This window comes from Peromyscus leucopus, chromosome 1 (assembly GCF_004664715.2).
Source record: "Peromyscus leucopus breed LL Stock chromosome 1, UCI_PerLeu_2.1, whole genome shotgun sequence".
In the NCBI taxonomy this organism is placed as follows: domain Eukaryota; kingdom Metazoa; phylum Chordata; class Mammalia; order Rodentia; family Cricetidae; genus Peromyscus; species Peromyscus leucopus.
This window is the reverse complement of record NC_051063.1, coordinates 37,342,714-37,368,035: the sequence shown is the minus strand read 5'-3', so window position 1 is coordinate 37,368,035 and position 25,322 is coordinate 37,342,714. Positions and strand designations below refer to the sequence as shown.

The following is a 25,322-nucleotide window of genomic DNA, read 5'->3' as shown; positions in this document are numbered from 1 at the left end:
AGTAGCCAGGCAGAAAGTATAGGCAGGACAAAGAGAGTGGAGAATTCTGGGAAGAGGAAGGCTGAGACAGAGAGACACTGCCAGCTGCCACCATGACAAGCAGCATGTGAAGTTGCCGGTAAGCCACGAGCCACATGGCAAGGTATAGATTTATAGAAATGGGTTAATTTAAGATAGAAGAACTAGATAACAAGTAGCCTGCTGCGGCCATACAGTTTGTAAGCAATATAAGTCTCTGTGTGTTTACTTGGTTGGGGACTGGCGGGTGAGAGAGTTTTGTCCTGACTGTGGGCCTGGCAGGAGCTGGAGAGAAAAACTCTAGCTACACCTAGTACTGCCCAAACAAACAAACAAACAAAACATTTCAAACCATGTATATGACTCCTTGGATAACTTGTCTGACTGAAAATGAATGAAGGATAGTTAGTGCAGGCCATTTGCTCTACTAATGCTTTTAATGAAGAGGGAGATGACCCCCACCCACTGTACGCAGGGTGACTACCTTTAGAAGATGCCTTCAAAGAGACTGAGAGTGGGGGCCAAACCATAAGAAGGGTACTCTGGTATGGAAATTGCCCTTCTAGATAGAATTCTTAGGCTGTGTTTGTTCATTATACTTATGCCATGTTTTCTCATTTGTAAAGCGGGGATAATTATAGACTTTTTCTCTCAAGTCTGTTCACAGGATTTAATAAGGCAGTTCATATCTCCAGTGCTGGGGACAGATGCTGGTGATTAGAAGAGGCTGCATCAATGTTAGCCTGTGTCACTGACACCATTGCTATTAATGTAACTGTCACAGAGTAGCAGAATGATTTTAAGCCAGCAATTTCCCATGTCTGTCCACAATTTCCCAGCAGTAAACGATGGTTTGGATAAGAACAACACAGAAACCTTCTAGGTTTAAGAGTCTCTCCAAGATTCTAATAGGAAGGTCATCCACATACCTGACAAAAGGGACAACTTGTGGCATCTAGGAGTGTGGGACGTTTACCCACCAACCCCACAGTTCCCCCAGAGTTTTCTTGAGTGCAAGCAGCAGGAAATATTTGATGGAAGGATTTAGAGTGCAGAGATAAACACATAGAAAATACAGGATAGCCTTGAGAGAACCTATTTCAATGGGCCCTGATTGTCTCTGCCCTAAGGCATTTATAGAAATGCCAAAGGGTAGAGCAAAACACCTCCCCGCCCCTAGCACAGTCAAGTGCAGACCATCTCAGACACCTGCACTCAGGCCCGTGGTCCAATCATCCTCTCTATGCAGACCTGCTGGGTAAAGCCACAAGGAACCTGAAAACGGGCTCCCACACAGGAGGGAGAGGGATCCATCATCTAGGAGGAGAAGAGCATCCATGGGTAAGGATATGAGGCAAGTTATTTATGGTCTTATGATTTGAATATGAAATGTCCTGCTCATGTTTACATTTTTGAACACTTGGTCCTCAACTGGTAGCACTGTTTGTACAGGTTATGAAACCTTTAGAACAGTGGTTCTCAACCTTCCTAATGTTATGACCCTTTAATACAGTTCCTCATGTTGTGGTGACCCCCAACCATAAAATTATTTTTGTTACTAATTTATAACCGTAATTTTGCTACTGTTATGAATCATAATGTCAACATTTGTGCTCTCCGATGGTCTTAGGTGACCACTGTGAACAGGTCATTTGATGCGACCCACAGTTTGCGAACCACTGCTTTAGAAGGTGAAACCTCACTGGACGAAATGCACCACTGTCTGTGGGTTTTGAGGCTCTTCTAGTCTGACCTCATGTCTGTTGCTTCCTGCTCTGCTTCCTGAATGTGAATGTGATATTATCAGGCAACTTCCCCACCTGCTGCCATATCTTACCTGCCACAATGGACTGTGAGCCAGGATATTTCCAGGGTATTTGGGCACAGAAACAGAAAATAAACTAATACAGAGAGGAATGTCAGACCATCGGCCAGGGCTGAGATGAGCTGGGGTGGAGGCCTAATTCCAACCATTACCAGTGGGGGAAACGTACAAATATCACAGTCACTTCCCTTATGCTAGGGTTTCTGTAAAGATTTAATGCACCCCAAGCACATAGAAAGGAGATAGGTACAGGTGAATCAACAGCTCTCCCCACTGGGTATGGTCATGCTGTAGCCCTCTAGTTGGGAATCCCTCATATCTAGGATTATTTCCTCTTGCTGTCTAAGCTGTCCAAACCTCTTTGAAGAGGTGGGAGAGGCAAAACTATGAGATCTAACACAGAGCAAGCTGTTTCTAGAACAACATCCTTAGGCTTTTTCATCTTTTGACGTTCAAAGTTTCTTACAAATTGCTCTCTGGTTTTGAAGGTCATGTAGGAACAACAAGGAAGTGAAAGAAAGAGCTGTATGCCCCAAAGGAAAATCTAGACCTACATTATATTATTGGAATCAATTGATTCCAGAACTGGTTTAAATTGATATTTGAAAAAAAAAAAAAAAGCCGAAGTTCTCTCTCATTTTGCATTATTTCTTCTTCTCCAGCAAATATATTTTGTATCTAGTCTTAAAATATTGTTTTTTAAATTTTAATTTCCCATGATACATATGTACTACATTCATATTAATAATAAACATTTATGTTTTTACTATCTGCTGTTAACACTTAGTTCATATCCAACTGATTAGCTTTTTATATAGAAAAATATTACCAAAGTGGATCAAGCTGTAAAAAACTGTTTTTAATCTCATTTTAAGCAATAATTCGACCTTTCCATTTTAGTAAATTTTATCTCATCTAATACTTGGAATGTATTAGTTTCTCCAGCTGATCACAAAACTGTACTCTGTGTTTATTTCTCCAACTGATCCAGCCCATGCCTGGCCTCTGATTATTGTAAAATCTCTAATGCTTTTAGTCTAGTAGAAGGTTTACTGTTATTGATAGTGTCATAAGTTTTTCTTTTTGTTGTTTCAAGTACAGATTTCTGAAAGAAGTTTAAAAGTTTTGGATAATAGAAAGGTTTTCTTAAAATGGAATTTAAAAACAAAATCTCTCTCAATTAGCCATTTCCTAACTGTAGCTAAAGTTTTCCTGCCTTGCCCACCACAGTCAGGACAAATCTTTGTCACCCGCCATTCCCACAGCCGCTCAGACCCAACCAAGTAAACACAGAGACTTATATTGCTTACAAACTGTATGGCCGTGGCAGGCTTCTTGCTAACTGTTCTTATAGGTTAAATTAACCCATTTCCACAAATCTATACGCTGCCACGCAGCTCGTGGCTTACAGGCATCTTTACATGCTGCATGTCAGGGTGGCAGTGACTCCTTCTGCCTTCCTGTTCTTTCTTTTCTCCTCTCTGTTAGTCCTGCCTATACTTCCTGCCTAGCCATGGCCAATCAGGTTTTATTTATTGACCAATCAGAGCAACTTGACATACAGACCATCCCCCAGCACAGCCAAGTACAGACCATCTCAGACACCTGCACTCAGGCCCGTGGTCCTAATCATCCTCTATGCAGACCTGCTGGGTAAAGCCATGAGGAACCCAAGAATGGGCTCCCACAGGACATACAGAACATCCAACAGCACTTAACAAGTGATTTTAGGTACTCAAATAGCAGAAAAAAATTCCAAATTATAACGAGTTAGCCTTATTCGTGATGAGGCCCAGTCTATCTTACCCATAGTGATGGAGCTAAGATTCTCCGTGCGTGTACCAGAAATGTCATGTACCCTGGCCACTGCTCTGCTAGTGCATTCTCTAAGACCATCCTAGCTCTCTCTCTCTCAAGTACTGCCATCTCTAATTCAGGGGAGTCTATAGCATCATTGGACCAATCACATCTGAGGATAAGGACAGAGGTGCATCAGCAAAGATGGGCACTCACCATACACCGCTATGGTCTTTGTGTCTTGCAGGATGGCATTCCCAGCTGAGACCTGCACTGTGATGGTATTCATTCCTTCAGAAGTAAACTTGAATGATATGCTTCCCTCCAAGGTGATCAAGGGCTAAAATAAACAAGGACATAGAGTGAAGGGAAAGTCAGAATTATAGCTGAAACAGCCTCTGTCTCTAAATATCACCCATTTCCCCTGTGCTGAATGGACACAGATTCATCCTGTTGCTCCACTCTGTAACTGTCTATGCTTCCCCCTCAGCTGAAGTCCATGTGAAGACTAATGCAGAAGTAACCTTAAAGGATTCTGTATCATTCCTAGAAATTAACACCTGTCTCTTGTTATCATTCTGAGTCAGGACTGGGGAAATTAATATGCGTGATAGGCCTTGCCTATTGGCAGGATACATATGTCTCAGCTTTCATCATTTCCTGCCCAGCAGAACTTTTGATCCAATGAAATCACTTGGATAAATGAAGACCAGAGGCTCAACTGTATCAACAAACAGTGAGAATTTCTAAGCTTTCTGGTATTCATCTACAGGATAAACCATTTATAGAGCATTATATTGGACTACAGCAGTCCAGGGCACAGAACTGAACTCTGATTAGATAGGAGTGGCCTGAGTGATGTCATCCTGCTAGCAGCACTCTCACCAGTTTCTTGGAAGTTGCTGCTATGGAAACAAGCACTAATTGGATAATGGTTTAAGGACTCTAAAGAAAAAAAAATGAGTTGGAAAAGTGGTGCTATAACACAATCAGAGAGTCATGTCCTATAAGAAAAATAAATATTAGTCTACTGAGCTCCCTTGACTGATTCCACACAAATATTTCTTTTCTGTCTTTCTTGGTTAGTTTTAAAGTCAAGATTTACAATATTTGGTAGAGAAAGCATTAACATCCTGTCTAAGAGGTCTTATCAGCAGTCTGTTGGAAATTTTGTTTTAATTTTTAAGGTGGAGAAAACAAACAGAAGAACTATTTTCTAGTGATAACTTGTAGACAAATAACAATCCCATCCTAACATCAATGATAGAAGGTCTGGGTAGTGAGGTCCGGCTGCAGACTTTCTACTGTAACTTTTGAAGAATATCTCCAGTGTCTCCACTAAGGGTTATAGCAGGGAAGGTTCATCTAGAGAACATAATGGCAGAGGAAAGTAGAGATATAGGAGAGGGAACTAGAAAAGATAGATGGAGGAGGAAAGGGATGAACCTGATGAGGTTTTTGACCGCAGATGACCTGCTGGCCTGGAAGCTCAGGCTACACTCGGACTCAAAGCCATAAGCCACCTCATTCTGCTGGGCTCCAGCAAGCATAAGTTACACCTCTGTCATTGTCCACTACCTGGACGGGCAGCTCACCTCCGTGTTGTTTCCGTACCACCACACGTAAGTGAGGGTGCCCACTTGGCTGGGCCAGAGCACCGCAGTTGCGTTGACCTCTTTGTTCTTTGTCGTGACAAAAGGAAGCGACAGGTGCACATGCTCCAGTGGACCTGAGGCACAGAGAAAGAGGGGCCATAGAGAGGGAAGAGCCTCCTCAGCTCCACCTTCCTGCTGTGAGAGGACACACAGTCAGCCTGGAAACCCCCAGACATTGCCTGCAAGGGAAGTGCTTGATGCTTTCCCTACTCGGAGAAAAGTCCATGTTATGAGCAACTACATATTACAATTCAATTTACTGATACATCTACTGGGTCTAAGTTATGTATGCAGAAAATGCAAAAGTTAAGTAACTCATGAAGTCCAAACATCAACAGCTAAAATATAAGATTTTACAGGGGCATATAAATTCTTCCCACAAGGCGATATTCTTGGAAACAAACAGGATCCGGGGGTCTCTTGAAGTACCCTTAGGGATGAGGATGCACAAAGCTGTAAACTCCTCCTCAATAATTATTCTTACAGTTTAAGGTGTTAAAGATATTGATGTGTATAAATGTGGTTGTGTCTACACCTGAGAGAAAGCCATCTGCTTAGGCTAGAACACACTGGTATTTGGGGTTGAGTTAGGCTTGCCTAGAACTGAGCTGCATACATATGGAAAGTGAGTTCCATGTAAATGGGTTCCAGGCATCAGACAATACACTTTGCTCTTGTGTTCACTTACTACATAGCTCTTGGGCTCCCTTAACCCCATAGTTTTCTCCTAACAGACCATGCCTTGGTCTTCCCAGGACCTTCTGTTTACAGACCTCTCTCAGATGCTTGTGACCCCTATACCAAGCAGACCTTCCTCTTGGACACTCTGATTCCCCTATTCTGGGCTAAATGAACCAGAAGACAAGCAGCTGGTGAGGCAGCTCAATGAGTAAAGTTGCTTGTGAGGCCAGTCAAGTGACCTGAGTTAGGTTCCTTGGAACCTTTGTAAAGGTGGAATGGGAGAAGACTCCACAAAGTTGTTTTCTGCCCTCTACACATGTGCTGTGACACGCATATTCCCAATGCACCTTGCACAGGCACACACAGACATGTACACACACACAAAGACACACACACACATACTCACACGCATGCACACACACAGAGGGAAGAGAGAGAGAGAGAGAGAGAAAGAGAGAGAGAGAGAGAGAATGAGAGAGAATCAATTTAAAAGGAAAATAAGAACTAGGTAGTCTATTCTAGAAATCCCAGGTTCATCCAATAGGAATTTTCATTTTTTCTATGTCACAACTAAACATTCAGTTTTGTTTTTGATTTCAAGTCAGAAAATCAGAATGAGGACAATGTCTTGCTGTCACTGTGGCAATGATAAGGTAGATTCATTACTAAACTGTGGCCAAGCACTCATTCAATTGTTTGGAGTGCTTCTGGGCACTGGGTGTGGTTTCAGGTGCTGAGAACACCTGGCACTTGGTGGCACTTAGGTAGTTTTGAAGAAGTTAGGAAGAAGGCAGTGAACATCCAAAGCAGAGTTGGAAAGAGGTGCTGCTGTGGATGGAGTGTTCAAAGAGAGCTTAGGAAATGGCATCAGGCAGCAATGAGTGAAGAGAAAGATTGTACCAAGAACCTACTTGGAATTGGAATGTTCCAGGATGAGAACAGTGTCAGTGGAAACACTCTGAGAAGACATGCCTGCCATGCTAGCTGGAGAGCAAGAAAACAACAGTGAAAGGACAGTGGATGGGGATCTAACCAAAGACATCCAAGAAGTGCTGAGGACCCAGTGCACGCTGACTTTGTAGGCCCTGGAGTAGATATGTATGTGTCTTTATCGGTGTGTGTGTGTGTGTGTGTGTGTGTGTGTGTGTGTGTGTGAGAGAGAGAGAGAGAGAGAGAGTACAGGTATGAAATTCATACTGCAATTTTCTATGGCCTCTTGCATTTGTTTACTTTTTAGTGTTTTAAAACACCTGATCCTTGTCAGCCAGCATTTAAGAATGTGTCATGAACAGAAAGTAAAACTCCTTGCTCTGAGGACACAGTTATGTGTTGAAAAAGAAAGCCTGTTCAGCTTTTTGTACAGGTACTTGTGATACAGAAAAAGGACAGCAGGTGGCGATGCATCACTTCCTATCATTGAAAAACAAGAGAATTTCTTGGGTGAACTGGATTTCCCTTCTTTTGATTTGACTTTCTAGAATTCACAAAATCGCTGATGTCTGTGAGAATGAACACTGTGTGTGTGTGTGTGTGTGTGTGTGTGTGTGTGTGTGTGTGTGTGTGTGTGTTTAATGATTGCTGTGGCCTACCTCTTAGACGTTTTTTATGTTTTAAAGGTATGCAATTGTCTAATTAAATCTTGCATATATATCATATTGCTATTTGTTTAAACAGCTAAAAAAAAAAAGGAAAAACTACACTAGAAGTAAACACTATTCAAACTAGAAGGATACTTTAAAGCCAAACTCCTTTGACTTCAGTGTACATAGGAATAGAGCAAGTATATTTGAAGGATGTTATGGTATCATGTTTCCAGATTTGATAATTCACTAGATCCAGTCTAGAAATCAGATCACTACATTAATATCATTTAATTCTGGGAAGGTGACCTACTAAACCACACATCATGTGATTCTGCTCTGCCATTTCCAGGCCAACGTAACCACGGGGTCAGTACTTGCAAGTCTCATGATTTTTCAAGGCATGCAAATCAGAGGATGGTGTGAGAAAGACATGGGCTCATTGCTCCTATGTGGGGAGAGTAAAAGATAAGGATCAAGGATGGATTAAAGCACTCAGTTCATTTTTTGCTGTTATTGTTTACTTTTTCATTCTATAGATTTGCAGACACTCCACCCCCATCCCCACCCCTGAAACATGGCCATGATGAGGCAGTTTTCTGAGTTGAAATCCTCATGCCCTCTAAATTTTCTGTCCCATCCAGCTGAAGGCCTGAAAGTCTGCACCAAGTGTCTCATTAGTTTGCAAAGTAGCAGAATACGGTGAATACTATCCCCAAGGAATTTCCAACTGTCAGGATTCAATAGATTACCCTGGCATCCTGCAAGAGCTGCATGCTCACTCCTGGCTATACTACAGTGGAAACATCAGCTCCATTTGTTTCTGATGACCTTTGCAAACTCACATTGAAAAACCTCTGATTTGGAATTAAATCGCCTTTCTGTTCTGGTGAGTGGGGGGAATGGTTAGTCAAGCAAGCACTGTAATTCCTAGGAGAGCCTTAGGAGGAAGGGGAAACAGGAACAGAGCAGAAGTGTGACAGCTAAGAATTGCTGCTAATTCTCAGCTAACTCATAGCTCACTAAGTCCAAATACATCTGCTACCCTGTAGTGAAGGGAAAATCAAATTTTATGAAGTGGCAGAATGTCACATATTTTGCTTGATAGAATCACTGGGTGTAAAATGTGCATCTTTTGATAGAGGAAAGAATTTAGGCTTAGGGAGAAAGAGTGACTCACCCAACCAGCGATATGACCTTAGTCACTGGGATGCCTATACTGATTGTCAACTTGACAGGATCTAGAATCATCCAAGGGTCAAAACTAGATAAATTCCACAAAGTTTCAGGAAACCAGCAACTAAAATAACCAGTGCCCATCAACACTCAAAAATTATAATTGACCAGGGAGCTTCTGGGTTGGGATAACTGAGGTAGAAAGACCCACCCTGAGTGTGGGAACCACCATTCCATGGGTTCAGTCCTGAACTGCAAGAAGAAAATGACAAGAACAAGCTTTTGTCACACTGTGTTTCCTGAATGTGCATGCAATGTGAGCATTCTTACTGTCAATGGTGTATTGCACCTTCAATTGTGATCTAAATTGACCTTCCCTTCCTTTGTCACAGCACTGAGGGAGGCAACTAATGCAACCACAATGTGACTGCCCAGTGCCTTTGTGTTCCATCTGCAATGCCAATCATCCTTTACCTATATATTCAGGATCATTGGCACCCCAAAACAGTCATGACAACCCTGGTGCTAAAGATGCTTGGAGTGTGACTGTCAATGTAAAAAAATATATATATATATTGAATTCCAATTTTTCCAATCATTGTTTTCTGCATCTGAGATAAGGGGTTTCTGTTACCTATGCCATTATTGTAGTGTATATGAAAAGATGAGCAAAGTGAGTTTACATGCATGGATCAGAACATGGGTCCTTTAGGGGAGAAGCCTGAGAACTGCTGAGCTGAAACTAATGGAATGGGATTCAAGTGCAAGCAAGCTAACTATTTAAAACATACCCAGCTTCAATACAATTAGCATAAAATAGTTCTTATGTCCCAATGCCAGGCTTAGAAAGTGGTACAGTATATAAGGAATGCCTACCCAACCACTCAACCAACATGAATCTAAAAAGTTAAAGTCAGAATATAAACATTCCATGGTAATCATCTCCCATGAAGGTTAAGGCAAATTATTTTATCCAATTATCTACTCTGATAAAATGAGAAAAATTGCATATAAACAAAAAAATCTCCTTCCTTTTATAAGTAAAGGCTTTAGCAATCTTTAATTTCTTTTCTTTTTTTTTTTTTTTTTTTTTTTTTTTTTTTTTTTTTTTTGGTTTTTTGAGACACTTTCTCTGTGTAGCTTTGGTGCCTGTCCTGGATCTCACTCTGTAGACCAGGCTGGCCTCGAACTCACAAAGATCCTCCTGGCTCTGCCTCCCAAGTGCTGGGATTAAAGGCATACACCACTGCTGCCAAACTTTAATTTCTTGAATAGAGGTAAAGTCTACATTTCCTCTCTAAGACTTGTAAACCTAGGGCCCTGAGGAGAGGTGGTGGGTACCATCATGGACATGGCCAAGTGGGAGAATGACTAAGCATCTACCAGGTACAAGAAGGTTGAGTAACAAGACTAGATGGGAGATCATTGGAAATGTGGACAAGAAGCTGTGACTGAAAGTCATGCTGACAATTGAGTATAGAAAATGGATGTGAAATTTGTGGAACATAGAATGCAGTTGTAATTCCTAGGGATGATAGCCTTCCAGCAACAATCCCAGCCTCACTATGAGAAGTGGTAAGATGAGATACACAGCCATTCTTAACAAATATTGTTTGTAGTATATTTTTAAAGATTTTCAGATTATTTCAAGCCTGCCATCATTTTTATTCCCATAAGCACAGTAGGTAGAGGATATTGTGTCTTAGGTTGTATTGGGAAGCTTAAGATACTATATAGGCAGTAAGAGGGATAGGGGTCTATGTACTATGTCATGAGCCTAAAACTCCCTTTGTTTCAGGAAATATGTGAAGGGAGAGGATTGCTTATGGAGGCTACCCAAGTCAACTTCATCACTGACACTCACCTTAGGGATCAGGAGCTGAGATGGGTACACCTGACTATAGAGGCTGGCAGCATGAGGGAGTGAGTCTGACTCTTTAAATCATTTGTTTAGCTCTGTGAAACTTAGGAAAGTAGTTTCTAACCATTCCTACCTCATGGATGGTTTTTAGAACTGAAGTAATATACAGAAAAAGGCCTGACTGGAATACACAGTAAGAGCTTAATAAAATGTAACCAAAAAGAGACAGATTGGGTAAGCAAACAGGAAATCAGGTCTAACTTCATTTAGAACCAGAGAAGGGAACATGTTCTTTAAAGCACATTCACACCCGTGTAAGATATACAGAGAAGTCATGATCAGTCACACAGTCTGCTGGTCATGCCTAAAATGCTTCAGTCCCGTCCTTTCACTGAACCACTACAGAAAGATGTTCTTGTTGGGACTTTCTACATTCAGTTTCATTCTGTGGGCCAAGTGCAGGGGAGAGGCATGAAGTAAGTCCCAGCCTTAACACTTTGGCCCTTGAACCTGAAATTTGAAAAAGGCCATTTATACAAAACAGCACATTCCATTTTAGCATAAACTATTTTTTTTGTAATAACAATGCAAGACCTAGGACCTCACACCTACAAATTCTTATGACACCAACCTACTCAATTTAATTTAGAAGTTATTATTTTACCTTGTGACTCACAACTTTAAATTCTTTATGGCGGAGGGCACTTAGGAGTCTTGAACCTGATTCCTAATATAGTGAATGCTTTACATTATATAATCTTTCCCCTTAGATCATCTTCTCTCAAATAAAAGGTCACTTATAGATCAAAACTCTGGAAACACATTTTTTAAGGAGAAAAAGCCTAAAAGGACCATTTCTGGTAAGGTATCCCTAATCTTATGGGAGAGGAATTCTTCACTATAATGACTGACCTGGCATTTGCATTAATTTCAATCATTCCTGCCTTAAAAATGGAAACACATAGGTTTCAAGCAAGTGCTTGAGCACCTATCAAAGGCAGATTGTGTATCTCTGAGAGCCCTGGAAAATACATAGAAGGTGAATTGAGAACAATTTTGTTTTATCTAAGATTTTATCTCTCACACTTTTTGACTTTCTTCTTTTTTTCTGTTGTTCTCTTAATTTCAATTCCCCTTCTTAAAAGATATTTACTATACTTCCTCTAGATAGGATACTATACATAGGAATTTTTAAAAGGGCACAATATTCTAGATATGTCATAAGTCAACAACAGTAATAACATACAAGTTACATGTAAGTACAGGACGGCGCTGTCAGACCCCAGACTGTTGTCCACCTGCACGGTCACTCGGAAAATGCCCACATTCTGATAAACATGCTTGATTCCATCTTCCATGGAGCTGAGGTTGACATAAGACACTGCAATGCCATCTCCGAAGTCCACCTGGATGAGTGTCCGCTGCACATCACCCTGCAAAAAGGGGCAGTGGTAAATGGAGGAAGATAGTGCTTAGCTGTTCTTGCCTTGGGGCTGAGGCTCACTTGCCTTCCTCCTGCAGTTGAGAGCATGTGTCTGCTATATTAGCGTCTCTCTAACAATTGAATAGTTTGCTTAGATACTCTCCAAGGCAAAGAGGCACCAACAATCAAATTTTCAAGGCTTGGGATAAGTGTTTGATTACCAGTTTCAGTTACTGTAATATTCAGTTAATTGAAAGGCTTTATTAACAGTCTTATCTGGCATGAAGACCACTTCCTAGGTCTTCAAGAACCATGAATTGTCTTACTTATTTCTGGTTCCTTAACCAAGTTGGAGAAAGAATGAAAAATACCTTGCCTGACACCTGATATGATATGAGACTAAGAATTTTTTGTTCATTTGCTTTTTTTTTTTTTTTTTTTTTTTTTTTTTTTTTTTTTTTTGGTTTTTCGAGACAGGGTTTCTCTGTGTAGCATTGCGCCTTTCCTGGGACTCACTTGGTAGCCCAGGCTGGCCTTGAATTCACAGAGATCCACCTGGCTCTGCCTCCCGAGTGCTGGGATTAAAGGCGTGCGCCGCCACCACCGCCCGGCTTCATTTGCTTTCTTTTATCGAAAATAGATTTCTATCTCAGTATGTTACTCTATCAAAGAATATTAGCCTGGAGAGAGAGTAGGCAATGTTCATCATCTTCATAGATGAACATGAGGTCTAGAAAGGTTTCATCATTTACTGAAGGTTAACTCAACTAGGAAGCTATAGTTCGGGGATCATAAACCATTGTCTCTTGATTTCCTATTAATTTTTGTAAATGAGACAGCACTGTGGCTAAGGCATTGAAGGTCTCAGCTTTGAATCTGAGTCACCATTAACAAGTTATATGACTTCATATAAATCATTCAGCTTCCCTCTGTGCTAGTTACTAAACCTATGAAATGGGCATATCAGCACTTTTCCATTTTAACTCAATGGGTTGCTATAAAAGCTATATAAATAGCAGTTTATACAGTGCTATGTGAATAAATAACTGCTGAATAAATATTAAAATGAGGCTGTAAAGGACACACAATATTCCTTCAAATCTTACTTTAATCTATTGTTCTAAATTTCTCCTATGTAGTCAGGCGATGAAGTCTAGACAAAGTTCCGTAAAAAGAAAGGACCTTTGGAATGACGGTTTAGACATTCAAGGAACAACATTGCTTAGACCAAACTGGCAAAATCAAGCTTCCTTCCTTTAACACCTTCTTTTTTGATAGCTTTCCACAGTTTCAGGCAAACCACAAAACAAATCACAAACTAAATCACCAAAAACCTTTGAACTAGAAATGTATTTTTGATTAAGTAAGGTTTATGTGATATCATATCTTTTGAAAAGACCAACTTTAAAATGCTGACATTTAAAGGATTAATACACAGAAAAAGGTAAAACAGTTCAAACCCTATGAGTGTCTGTGACCTACAGCTTCAATCTATGCCCAGTAGCATGGTGTGGCATGCATAGTAGCCAGTGCTCAGGCAGAGTGATTAGAGCTTTCAGGAACATCACAGGCTGAAATCTTTTTCTGGGTGGAAAAAGAAAAAGAAAAACAAAAAACCAAAACAAAACAACATCAACAAAAAACTCCACTTAATCTATTACACAAATATTCATAGGTTCAAATATTGTGTGGTTACTTTAATTCCCTTATCTAATAAATACAAATGCCAGCAATCTTGGTAATGTGTCTGTCATGTGGACAGCTCTAGTGGATTTATCAATCATTTCCTTCTGTTCCTAGTACATTTCTACTTCCACATTTTCTCAGGTTTCAGAGTCATTGAGAAGTCAACTACAGCCAGGCAGTGGTGGTGCACACCTTTAATCCCAGCACTCAGGAGGCAGAGGCAGGCGATCTCTGTGCGTTCCAGGCCAGCCTGGGCTACAGAGTGAGTTCCAGGACAAGCTCCAAAGTTACACAGAGAAACCTTGTCTCGAAAAAACAAAAAAAAGGAGGGGGGGAGTCAACTACAGGTGTGGGTGAGAAAAAGGAATACAGACTTTAAAGCAAGTGTCTGAGGTAAATATCAGAGGTAGATATAGTTGCTTCTGGCTTAAGACAAGCAAGAGAAATTTCACTGGAGACAAAGGGACAAGTATGAGGCAGGATTACAGAGGAGGAATCAAGCAGGGTTCACATTTGTAAGACAACATGAAGAAATTGAATCTTCATCCAACTGTGCTTTAGCCTCTACTAAGAGGAGGTAGTCACCTACACAACTCAGAAGAGTAAGATTTTCCTGCTGCCACTACCAGATTCTATAATTCTTTGACCCTCCTATTCAGTATTACTTCATTTGGACCTTGTCACTTACAAGAATCTTCTCCTAAGAGACAGAGGAGATAGCTAATAGGTAAAGTGCTTTCCATGGAATCATGAGGACCTATGAGGACCTGAGTTTGGATCCCTAGCATGCAAAAGCCAGGCACTGCCACATGTCCTAAACCTTAGCACTGAGGGTTGGAGGACAAGGGGATCTCAGAGTTTGTTGACAATCCTGCTTAGTCAATTGGCAAACTCTGAGTCCAATAAGAGATCCAGTCTCAAAAGTAAGGTAGAAAGCAATAGAGGATGATACCTTACATCGCTATAGTCAAATACACACACACACACACACACACACACACACACACACACACACACACACACACTACTCCCTTATCATTCTCTGTTTGTCTAGTCATTATGATGATTTTTGGGCTTAATAACATTCTTAATTCTCTGCTCATGATAATGTTGTTCCTGTGTGTGAAAGAAGTCACTCAATGTTCATACTAGTGCATTAGTAATAAGGGTCAGCTTTTTATTACTGAGAACTCTGAAAGCAATGGCATGGCATATTCCAATTAAATAGGAAGTCCCCAGAAAGGACCCTGGGTGTAGTGGCAGGCCTTTGTGCCTGAATTCTATATGAGGAGATAAGAATGTCAAAGTGCTATGTCTTACTGTTAAAGGCAACAGATAAAATCACTGTAGGTACAGCTTTGCCTATTCAGTGGAAAATATTGGGCCCCAAGTTTCAGCCTTCAGGAGCTCTCAACATAGAGGATAAACAGACCATGATCACTGATCACTTGGGGATTCATCAGCTACTATTCTTTTCTTTCATTTTCCTAAACTCTAATGACCACATGAGGCAGATATGACAACCTCTTTAGATAATAGTAATAAGAGCAAAGGCAATAACAGGCTTAATACTAGATAGTCCCTTACCTGGACAAGCTGGCACATTCATTCATTAAATCAATCAAATATAGATATGATAAAGTATCTATCTCATGTAAGATACTAAATGGGAAAATGTGGCTAAGTAAATAACTGCAATGACATTGCAAATGTAGTCAGAGCTTTGAAGACTTTATGGATCACTACTAATATATATGCACATGAAATAACCACACAAAATTGAAAATACTAATATAGGAGTAATAAGGACTGCTACATGGTGTCATAAGCTTGTGCCATAGAGAGAGATGGAAAGTTACTCTGATTAGGAACTTCTAGGAAGGACTCCTACAGGAAGTGAGCTAAGACCTGAAGGAAAAAAAACAATTCAGAGTTGTAAGTAATGTGGAGGTTATGTAACCCAGACAAATGTTCATGGGTCCAGGAGCATAAGGAGATGGTAAAATTGAATAGATTAAAGGAGAATAAGAAGAAAGGTGATAAGAATAGGAAAATGCAAAGGGAGACTACATGAATACCCATATAATAACTAGAAAAAGAAGAATCCTTTTAGGTCTGGTGGGCCAAGTTTCTGATTTCAATCTTTCTTTAAGAACAATAACAAGATAGCAAAGTTTTTTAAGGAACATTATTGGAGAAACAACACGGTTATACTTTTCATTCAAAACGATCACTCTGTACACAACCTGGATATGAGTTGAAAAGCATCCTAGCATGCTGGGAAGTCAATAGGAGATATTCCAAAGTAGACGATGGTAAATGGGAAAGAGTTTCACCATGAAAGCATGTGTTCCTCTGAAAAATAACTCTGGTATCCCTGGTACTAATGCTCTGAAAAATAACTATGGTATCCCTGGTACTAATGTTCCCTTTAATGCAGATACCCTACTGCTTTCACAGACTCATGTGCTTCAGGATCCCTCAGAAGGATGCTCAGTCCTGCTATAGTCTAAGATTATTCATAGGTGATGTTGGGTCTGTACCAAATGTTGATGCTCTCTGCTGGAATGCTAGTTTTCCTTGGGTTTGGGTTTGTTCAAGGATGAACTGACTAGAACATAGAACATAAGCTTTTTTTTTTTTTTTTTTTTTTTGGTTTTTCAAGACAGGGTTTCTCTGTGTAGCTTTGCACCTTTCCTGGGACTCACTTGATAACCCAGGCTGGCCTCGAACTCACAGAGGTCTGCCTGGCTCTACCTCCCGAGTGCTGGGATTAAAGGCGTGCGCCACCACCGCCCAGCTAAACTTTTAATTTAACTGTGGAAAGGGATGATGAAGCTTTACAGACTTCAGGAGTGTAGATGCTAAATATGCTTCCATAAAACTGCATAGAACTAAACTCAGCTTTAGAGGACTGGAACTCAGTCCCCAAGTTCTGTGAAGCACATAGTCAGAATTAGCAGCTGCCTAGCTAGGTGTGGTGACTCACACCTGCAACCTCAGCACTTGGGAATGTAGGGTCCAGGGATTACCATGATTTTGATGTCATTCTGGGTGCATAGTAAGCTCCAGGCCAGCCTGAAGTAAGCAGTAAATTGATGCTCAAAAATTGAAGAGGAAATACCACCTGTTCTAAGAAAATTGTGCATTGGGAAGATACTGGGGTAATTTGTTTAACTCTTAAAGGCTGTGATTTTTTTTTATTGTCAGTATCAAGGATGCTTAACACAATTCCTGCAGAACAATTCTTCTGTGTTCAATGCAATTTGAATAGTGTACATTTCTCTGTGCTTGAATTTTTAAAAATTTAATTTGAGATTTTCAAATATGAATATTGCACCTACATCACTACTGCCTGTTCTCCCTCCAGTACTCCCATGTTCTCTCTTTCTCCCAAATTCAAGAACTCTTCATCTTTAATTTTGTATGTGCATATATGCTATACATACATATATACAACATACAGAGTCTATTTATCATTGTCCAAATGTACATGTGTACAGGGTTGACTACTTGGGATTAGATAACTAATGTTGAAGGCTCACTTCAGGACGAAATCCATTTTCCCTCTCTCAGCAGCCATTGATCCACTATGTTGGCTATTCAAGCCACTGGGCAGGGGCAGGGGCAGTTTTCCCTGTCATACAAGTGCAGACACTCCTGCTGTGGGATGGTCTATATGTCAAATTGCTCTGATTGGTCAATAAATAAAACACTGATTGGTCAGTGGCCAGGCAGGAAGTATAGGCGGGACTAACAGAGAGGAGAATTGAGAGAACAGGAAGGCAGAAAGACACTGCCAGCCGCCACCATGACAAGCAGCATGTGAAGATGCCAGTAATCCATGAGCCACATGGCAAGGTATAGATTTATAAAAATGGATTAATTTAAGCTATAAGAACAGTTAGCAAGAAGCCTGCCATGGCAATACAGTTTGTAAGCAATATAAGTCTATGTGTTTACTTGGTTGGGTCTGAGTGGCTGTGGGACAGTTAGCAAGAAGCCTGCCATGGCCATACAGTTTGTAAGCAATATAAGTCTCTGTGTTTACTTGGTTGGGTCTGAGTGGCTGTGGGACTGGTGGGTGACAGAGATTTGTCCTGACTGTGGGCCAGGTAGGAAAACTCTAGCTACACACTCCCCTTGTGAAGTCTTGCCCCTGGAGACCTCCAGTTTCTGGGCACCACTCCGAGTCTACTCTGGTGGCCAGGCCTGATCCCTCAAGGTGCTCAGCATCTAGGTCCCCACCTAAGGAGTTTCAATGGCTACGTCCTACCCCCAGAGTTCTCTGATTGCATTACAGCCTTTTCCTACCTCTCCCTTGAGGCCAAGTGGCCAGGACCTGCCCTACGGAAGAATAGCCCACTAATCCCTGATCTTGCCCCATGATCAGGACATATAATCTTTCCAACCCCAGGACACCATGGAAAGCTCTGATCCCCTCCTCTGCAAGAAACCCTATATAAACCTGGTTTCTGCTCAGTTCTCTGCTGCTTCTTATCCAAGCAAAGGCAGCCACCCTCCTGTGCTTTTCCCTCCCAAAAATCTCTTGTGTGAGGTTTGTTGTGTAATGTGACTTTGTGGTATCCCTTGTCTTTGACTGACTGCCATGATATCTTTCCTATCTGAGCTGTAACACTTATATCCTGCAGCCCTTCATTTAGTGGGCAGGAACTTGTAGAACCCATCCATTCCCCCCCACACACACACTATGCTAACATGTCAATTAGTGTTGTCATTAGTGCCAGTCTTGTTCAGGCAACCATATTGTTGAGAGTTCATGAGTTCATTATGTTTTCTTTTATATTATCTCATTTGGCTATTAAGACTTCTGTGATAGAGAAAGGGAGATGTGATTTCTTATTAGACACAATGGGTGGAAACTGAGACATGTTCAATAGGATTTTTAATGTCACCTAGCTAGTTAGAGAGTATAAAAAATTGTAGTACTATCTGTGGTTTAACTTGTCTATCTAGCTCAGTCCTCTGTTAGACTGAGAGAAAGATGGTATCCAAGATATAACATCACTTTCTTTTCTCCTTTCAATCCATTCACAGCTTTGACCACAGTTTCTCCTTTGTCAACATACTTATTTAAGTGAAGACAGTTTGGTGTGAACTCCAGACTCCATACTTTCTTTCTGCTATCTGGTGAAGTAATATCATGCTTAAGGCATAAGGAAGGTAGAGGCTATGAGAGAAAAGCAGTTATTCATAACCAGTATCCAGAAAAATCTTCTGTGTAATTTAGAGTTACTTCAATGCAATAAATCAGAAATCATCCCTTCTGTAACTAAAACTGGAACAAGACCAGCAAACATCTGGACTCTCACATCAATTCCTCACTTTCATTGCCCTTTAGTCATCTGTATGTAAACACATAGTCACAGAACAGATACAAGCTCAAAATAAATGCCTGAGAAAGGCACAGCAGCCACAAGGAACATATATGGGAAAACTCAAAGTGCCGTACTGACTCCTGTGACAGAAAAACAAATTCATCAAGTGGCCACAGTAAAGCCAAGATTAACCTGAGCAAATGAAAGGCAGATGAACCTATCAGTTCCTCTAACACAGGCTCAGAGAAGAATGGGAAAATAACTGCTTCAGAGACTCAGCACAAACAGACCCTGTCCAGAAGTGAAACAGTGAGATGCTCCTGAAATCATTAGAGACTCAGCGCAGATAATGTGTAATAGTCTGCACTAAGAGTCTGGTCCACACAGAGGCTGACCAGGGCTCTGCCTCAGACTTCACAACCTTGTGTTGCAGGAACCTGTAGATCCTGAAACAAAATGTGTGGTGATAATGTGTTCCCTAATATATTGTGCACTCTAATAAACTTATCTTGGGTCAGAGAACAGAACAGCTACTAGATACAGAGGCCAGAAAATGGTGGCACTCACACCTTTAATCTTAGCATTCCAAAGGCAGAGATCAGTCTGGATTTCTGTGAGTTCAAGGCCACACTGGAAACAGCCAGGCATGGCAACTCACGCCTTTAATCCCAGGAAGTGATGGCAGAAAGCAGAAAGGTATTTAAGGTATGAGGACCAGGAACTAGTCCTGGTTAAGCTTTTAGGCTTTTAGCAGCAGTTCAGCTGAGATTCATTCTGGAAGCTTCCAGTCTGAGAAAACAGGATCAGCTAAGGATTTGGCGAAGTGAGGAAGCTGTGGCTTGTACTGCTTCTCTGATCTTCCATCAATCACCCCAATACCTGGCTTCAGGTTTGTTTTTATAAGAACTTTTAAGATTCGTGCTACAAAATGCAATGTAGAGAAATAACTAGTGTCACCAAGTTTTATTCAAAATAAGCAAAAATAGCACAGGATCTACTTCAGAGGTTTGAGCATTGGAGTGAGAACATAGAATGACTGATGACTTTCACAGGAGAGAGGCAAAGGGCAGAAGGACACCAGCAAGAGTGGAGGAGAGAGAAGTAGATGAGGGAAAATCATGAAATATTGTCATTTAAAAGGGATAGAAGTCATATTACTACAATAAGCATTGCGAAATGAATTGCTTATATCTATTATTACTGTGCATACTTAAATATGGAATAAATTATGGGCAAGAACCAGAAGATAACACAGATGTTATATTGTTTGGTAGTGGAGCTAAAAATAAACCTTTGGTTTTGGAATCTGTTGTTATTCTAGTTATTCTAGTGGTGAGACCTTAATTAAGGTACAAAATAATGTGAATCAGAATAATGTGACATTTTATCTTTTTCTTCCTATTGCTGAAGATATTTAGGCAAAATAAAGTCACCTATGATAGCCTGAAAAACCTAGTACAGTAGTACAATGGGTCCTTACCTTCAAACGAGGTATGCTAGTAACTGATAGAATGAAAGAATGGGGAGAATAATACTTATGCTACATGCATGACATACCCATGAAGCTTAAGTGTACAATGGGAGTGCAGATATGCCCCCCTGAAGGCACCCACTACTGCTTATTAGGGGAGAAAACAGAAGAATTCTAGAATGTTTACTGTACAAGAAGTAACAGCAATACCTTCCTATATTTATCTACTTAAATGTTAATCCTAAAAAAACTGAAACCTTTCCAAATTTTTCTGGAATCACAAATTTGAACCAGGCTGTTCTTAACTTATCTTCAGTCCTCTTACTACTCATTCAAAGAAGGTGTGAAAACTGCTCTGCTGTACCCCTCCCAGATGGGTGGCAAAGAGTGAGCACAACTCTATAGGAAAAAGGCATAAGCTTGACTAAATTTTAGGCTCTGCAAGTGCCTTTCAAAGTTCAAGTATTGAGAGGCAGGGCCTTGACTTTATGAATGGATCAGTATAATTGTTGCAGGAGTAGGTCACTTGTTACAAAACTGGATTCCTACAAAATGGTAAAATTGGCCTATATGCCTATTGCAGGGAGGCATGCTCTTGAGTGTGCCAGTGTTCAGCAGCTCTGAGGCACATCATGCTTGATGGGATTCCCTGTGTCTATGCTCCACCATAGAATAATGAGTCAAGGAGGCTCTCACCAGATGTGAGCATCTGGGTCTTAAACTCCCCTACCTCTAGAACTGCATAAAATAATATTTGTTACATATAAGTTACCTAGCCTAAGTTACCTACTCTGTGAATAACAGCACAAGATAGAGAAAGACTAACTAAAGCCTGCTGAAATCTGTGAATACAGATCCGATTCTTCAGAGATTAGAGATCTAAGGGGATCCCAGTGTCATATACCATGTACTTTAAGAAACAATAAGATTGTATGAATGAGAGTTGTTGAGACTATGATTGAAAAAAGCACAGAGACAAACAGCCAAACTAGTGGAAACACGTGAACTACGACACAATAGCTCAGGAGCCTCCAACTGGATCAAGCCCCCTGGATAAGTGAGACAGTCGATTAGCTTGAACTGTTTGGGAGGCATCCCAGCAGTGGGACCAGGACCTGTCAGTGCATGAGCTGGCTGTTTGGAGCCTGGGGCCTATGCAGGGACACTTTGCTCAGCCTGGACTGGACCTGCCTTAACTGAATCTACCAGGCTGAGCTGAATCCTCAGGGGAGTCCTTGCCCTGGAGGAGATGGGAATGGGGAGTGGGTTGGGGGGAGGGCGGGTGGGGAGTAGGTGTGAGGAGGGAGGACAGGGGAATCCATGCCTAATATGTAAAATTAAATTATAAAATAAAAAATAAAAATAAAGAAAAAAGATACAATAGGAGTTATAAAACAATCCCTGATATGTGTCTGACACTAAGGAACCTTGAGGGAAAGGGTAACCACACTGGATATACACATACGGCAATTTGCAAGTGTAAACCAAGCCCTTCTTATAAAAAAAAAAAACACACCTGTCCTGCATAAGGGGCGTTTATACTTGCCCTCACTTCTTTTCTCAAGCACATTTTCAGTTTGTGGGCCTTCTTTTCAAGAGGTGCTGCCATGGCTGAAATCTCAGATGACCTCCCAGACCAACAGAGGTTGTTCCTGACAGATCTCATTAGCATAATGCCTTATGGACTTTTCCATTTTGAAACAGAACTCTGAACACTTCAGAGATGATTTAAAAAAAATCTATGTAGAAGCTAAAGATAGTCAATGTCTCTCTATTGCCTGTTCAGAGATTTTTTTTCAGAAGCACAGGTATCTTTCCAAATATATAGACTTCCTGTGCCTCTCTGTAGGCAAGGTGATAATGAGCTCAATGGCTTGACTCAAAAGGTGAACAGCTACCACAACAAAAAGGACATCATGTTTTATTATTTCACCAGAAAATTCAGGTATGCCTATGCTAGAGTGCCAGAGAGGTCAGACCAGGACCACCAAAACATATGTATTTCACCTCTAAGGACAGAATGTAGAGGCCTGGCTTTCCAGGCTTGCTTCCGAGGACTCTGATTTTGGAAATTTGCTCATGTAAACATGCAAATGCTTCTAGATATAATGTCCAGATGAAGAGTTTCCAATAGGACCCTCACAAAATGAGTTAATTCTTCACTTGTGAATGGTCTAAAGCACCATATCTTTTGTTGAATAACCCATTTATCCTAATTTACTTAAGTGTTTTGTGCTCTGGGCCAGACTTGCAGTGGTCAGAACACAGGGCAAGAAAAACCCATGGCTGATGTGAGCAGACAGATGCCTGTAAGTTGAGGCTTCTTTACTCTATCCATATACTTTAGGCAATTAGAGACTTTTGCTGTATTATTACCACTGCACAGTGGCTTTAGGATTTACCTCCATAGGCTTTAGAAGAAAAGCCCTGGGACTACTAAATGGCATAAATCTTATAAATGCTTTTGAATGACATTTTAAAATCAGTCATAAAGCAAAACACTCAGCTATGTAATAAGAACAAAATTACATTTAAAAAAATGAGTAGTAGGAAGATTCCTTTAGGAATAAACCTGTACAACCAACTTTTCCTAATAGTAAGATATATACTGGAAATGTGTCAGCTTTATTAAAAGTAAAATGGAGAGAGTGAGAAGAGGTACAGAGTATTCACTGGGGGTATGTGGAAATGCATATAATGATGAAAAAATAAAACTAAAATTATACATACAAATTATGTTGCTGATGTAATTTGATGTTGATAATACTATTTTCACTAGCAAGAATTCACACGGATACATACACATATACACAACTACAATAGCATCAGAACCTTGCTGTTTTCTCACTTTGTTACTAGTGTTTTAAATTATCTTTCAGCATTTCGCACCTACCATCAGTGGACAGACTTAACCAAGTTACTCATACTCTGAACAGATGTGTGGATTCTTCCTTGGGAAGTCACTAAATTCCTTTTCTAAATCTTTGCTTCTCTAGGTAGACTGTAGTGAAATAGAAGTTGGTTTACAGAGGTCTGTAGAGGTCCAACATAGGAGAAAATGTGTCCTAAAAATCTCCACATGCAACATTCTGTTATGAAGGCCAATTATAAATATCCTTTAAAGTATACTGGATAGAAACCCTGTTTAAACCTTCTAACAGGGGAGGTTCCTATAACCTCAGTTGAAGAATGATTCTGTACTATGGAATGTTGTCCTATTTAAATGAACATGCAGCTCTTGAAGAAATAGATGTGGGGAAGGGAGGGATGATGGGAATATCCTCTTATGCAGTCAGATGTGCTGAATCATCCCTGGTGACCAGTGGGGTGACAGATGTCACAGTTAGGTGACACTCATACCACACTTTGTTCAAATGTCTCTTGAATTTTTCTCTTGTAAATTCCATCTGGGTAGGGAATGTCCCTCTTATCATTTCTATTTCAGATAAGCTGGGGCTGCAACATTATTCTTAAAATTTGTCATAAGTAGTTATGTTGACATCTCTTCAGGATGTTGGAGTAGCACCAATGTTTAGGTAAAGATGCAGGATGCATTCAAATGTTGTTATCACATGGAAGATATTTAGTTTCACATCAGCAGTGGGTGAGCACTGAGCATCTGGGGCAGAGAAATGAAGTAATAGTGGAAAAGTGCAGAAGGAGACTTGTTTGCAGACAAGGATTACATGGTGTAGTGAAGCTCTGACCCTGGGGTGGTTGCTTTCCATGAAAGTGCAGTGGGATGCCTTAAAAAAGTAGAGTAGGACATTGAAAATCCAAACTGAAGACTATCACATATCACTAGACTCTTGAATGCTCATTGAGCTGGAATTATCACTAATAAACTAAGTTTCTCTCTTTGCTTCTCTAGGTAGGCTATAAGCATCTGCCATCTCTGACTCTAATAAAAAAATAAACAATCTGATGTGTGTGGCCCAGTTGAGAAGAGAGATAAATGGAACCCAAGAAAAAGCTGCTAACCAATGCAACATGAACTGCAGACATTAGACTACTCCTTGAAATCAACCCATATTGCCTGACTCATTTATTTCTCTCCTTTTAGCCTCAGACAAGAAGAGAAAAAGAATGAAATGGCTCAATTAATTCTTAGAGGCAAAGAGAATAAAGCAGAATGGAACAAGGGATAAGACAGGAGAAAATCTCAAATCTCATGGCTCATTGAGATCGGGTCCCACTTCTTTGTGCAGAAGGAGAAAATAATGGAGGCTTCTAGGACTGAACTGAGTGGCAGAAGCTCTGACACCTGCCCCAACTCAGTTGTCTGCTGTTTCTTTGCTCTACTTCTTATGGCTTCCAATGGGCTTTCCTGTGGAGGCAGCATTAAGTCAAATTCTGTTACACATCCAAACAAAGGAGGGTCTCTTGGGAAGTTTCATACAAAATGGTCTCTATCATCTGAGGACTAGAAGCATTCTACAGTATTTGTGTGTGCTATTACATTTTGGAGACTTTTATGTCCCTGTAACTCTAAAGAATCTGAGATTACAGTTGGTGTGAATCCATCTAATAAGGACAGTCCTCTCTCTTCATGCTTTTGAGTTAAATCCCATGGAATCTATAACCAAAAATTTTGCTTATTGAGTTCTAGTCTTTGTATAAAAATTGAACTATTGAAACAATGGGATACAGATCAAATTTTTAATTTTAGTCCCTTGCCTCAGACTTAATTTTAAAGCCTTAAAATATGCAGAGAACTGCTTCTCCTTATTCTTACAGCTGTTTTCAACAGATTTAATTATCTTCTGTAGCACACAGATACCACTTCTGGCTAGCAGCTCTCTCAAATAAA

At 40.5% G+C, this 25,322-nt stretch overlaps 1 protein-coding gene across 6 annotated transcripts in view; it reads right to left on the bottom strand.

Annotated features, from left to right (window-relative positions):
* The window catches only part of Sorcs1 (sortilin related VPS10 domain containing receptor 1), a 533,290-nt gene that overhangs the window by 38,186 nt on the left and 469,782 nt on the right, over positions 1-25,322 (bottom strand). For all 6 annotated transcript variants that reach the window (XM_028874638.2, XM_028874643.2, XM_028874641.2 and 3 more), the window contains exons 19-21: positions 11,840-12,026; positions 5,236-5,369; positions 3,857-3,980 (exon numbers count right to left, since the gene is read on the bottom strand). In XM_028874638.2, the coding sequence (XP_028730471.1) occupies positions 3,857-3,980; positions 5,236-5,369; positions 11,840-12,026 (445 nt within the window). The remainder of the gene's footprint in view (positions 1-3,856; positions 3,981-5,235; positions 5,370-11,839; positions 12,027-25,322) is intronic.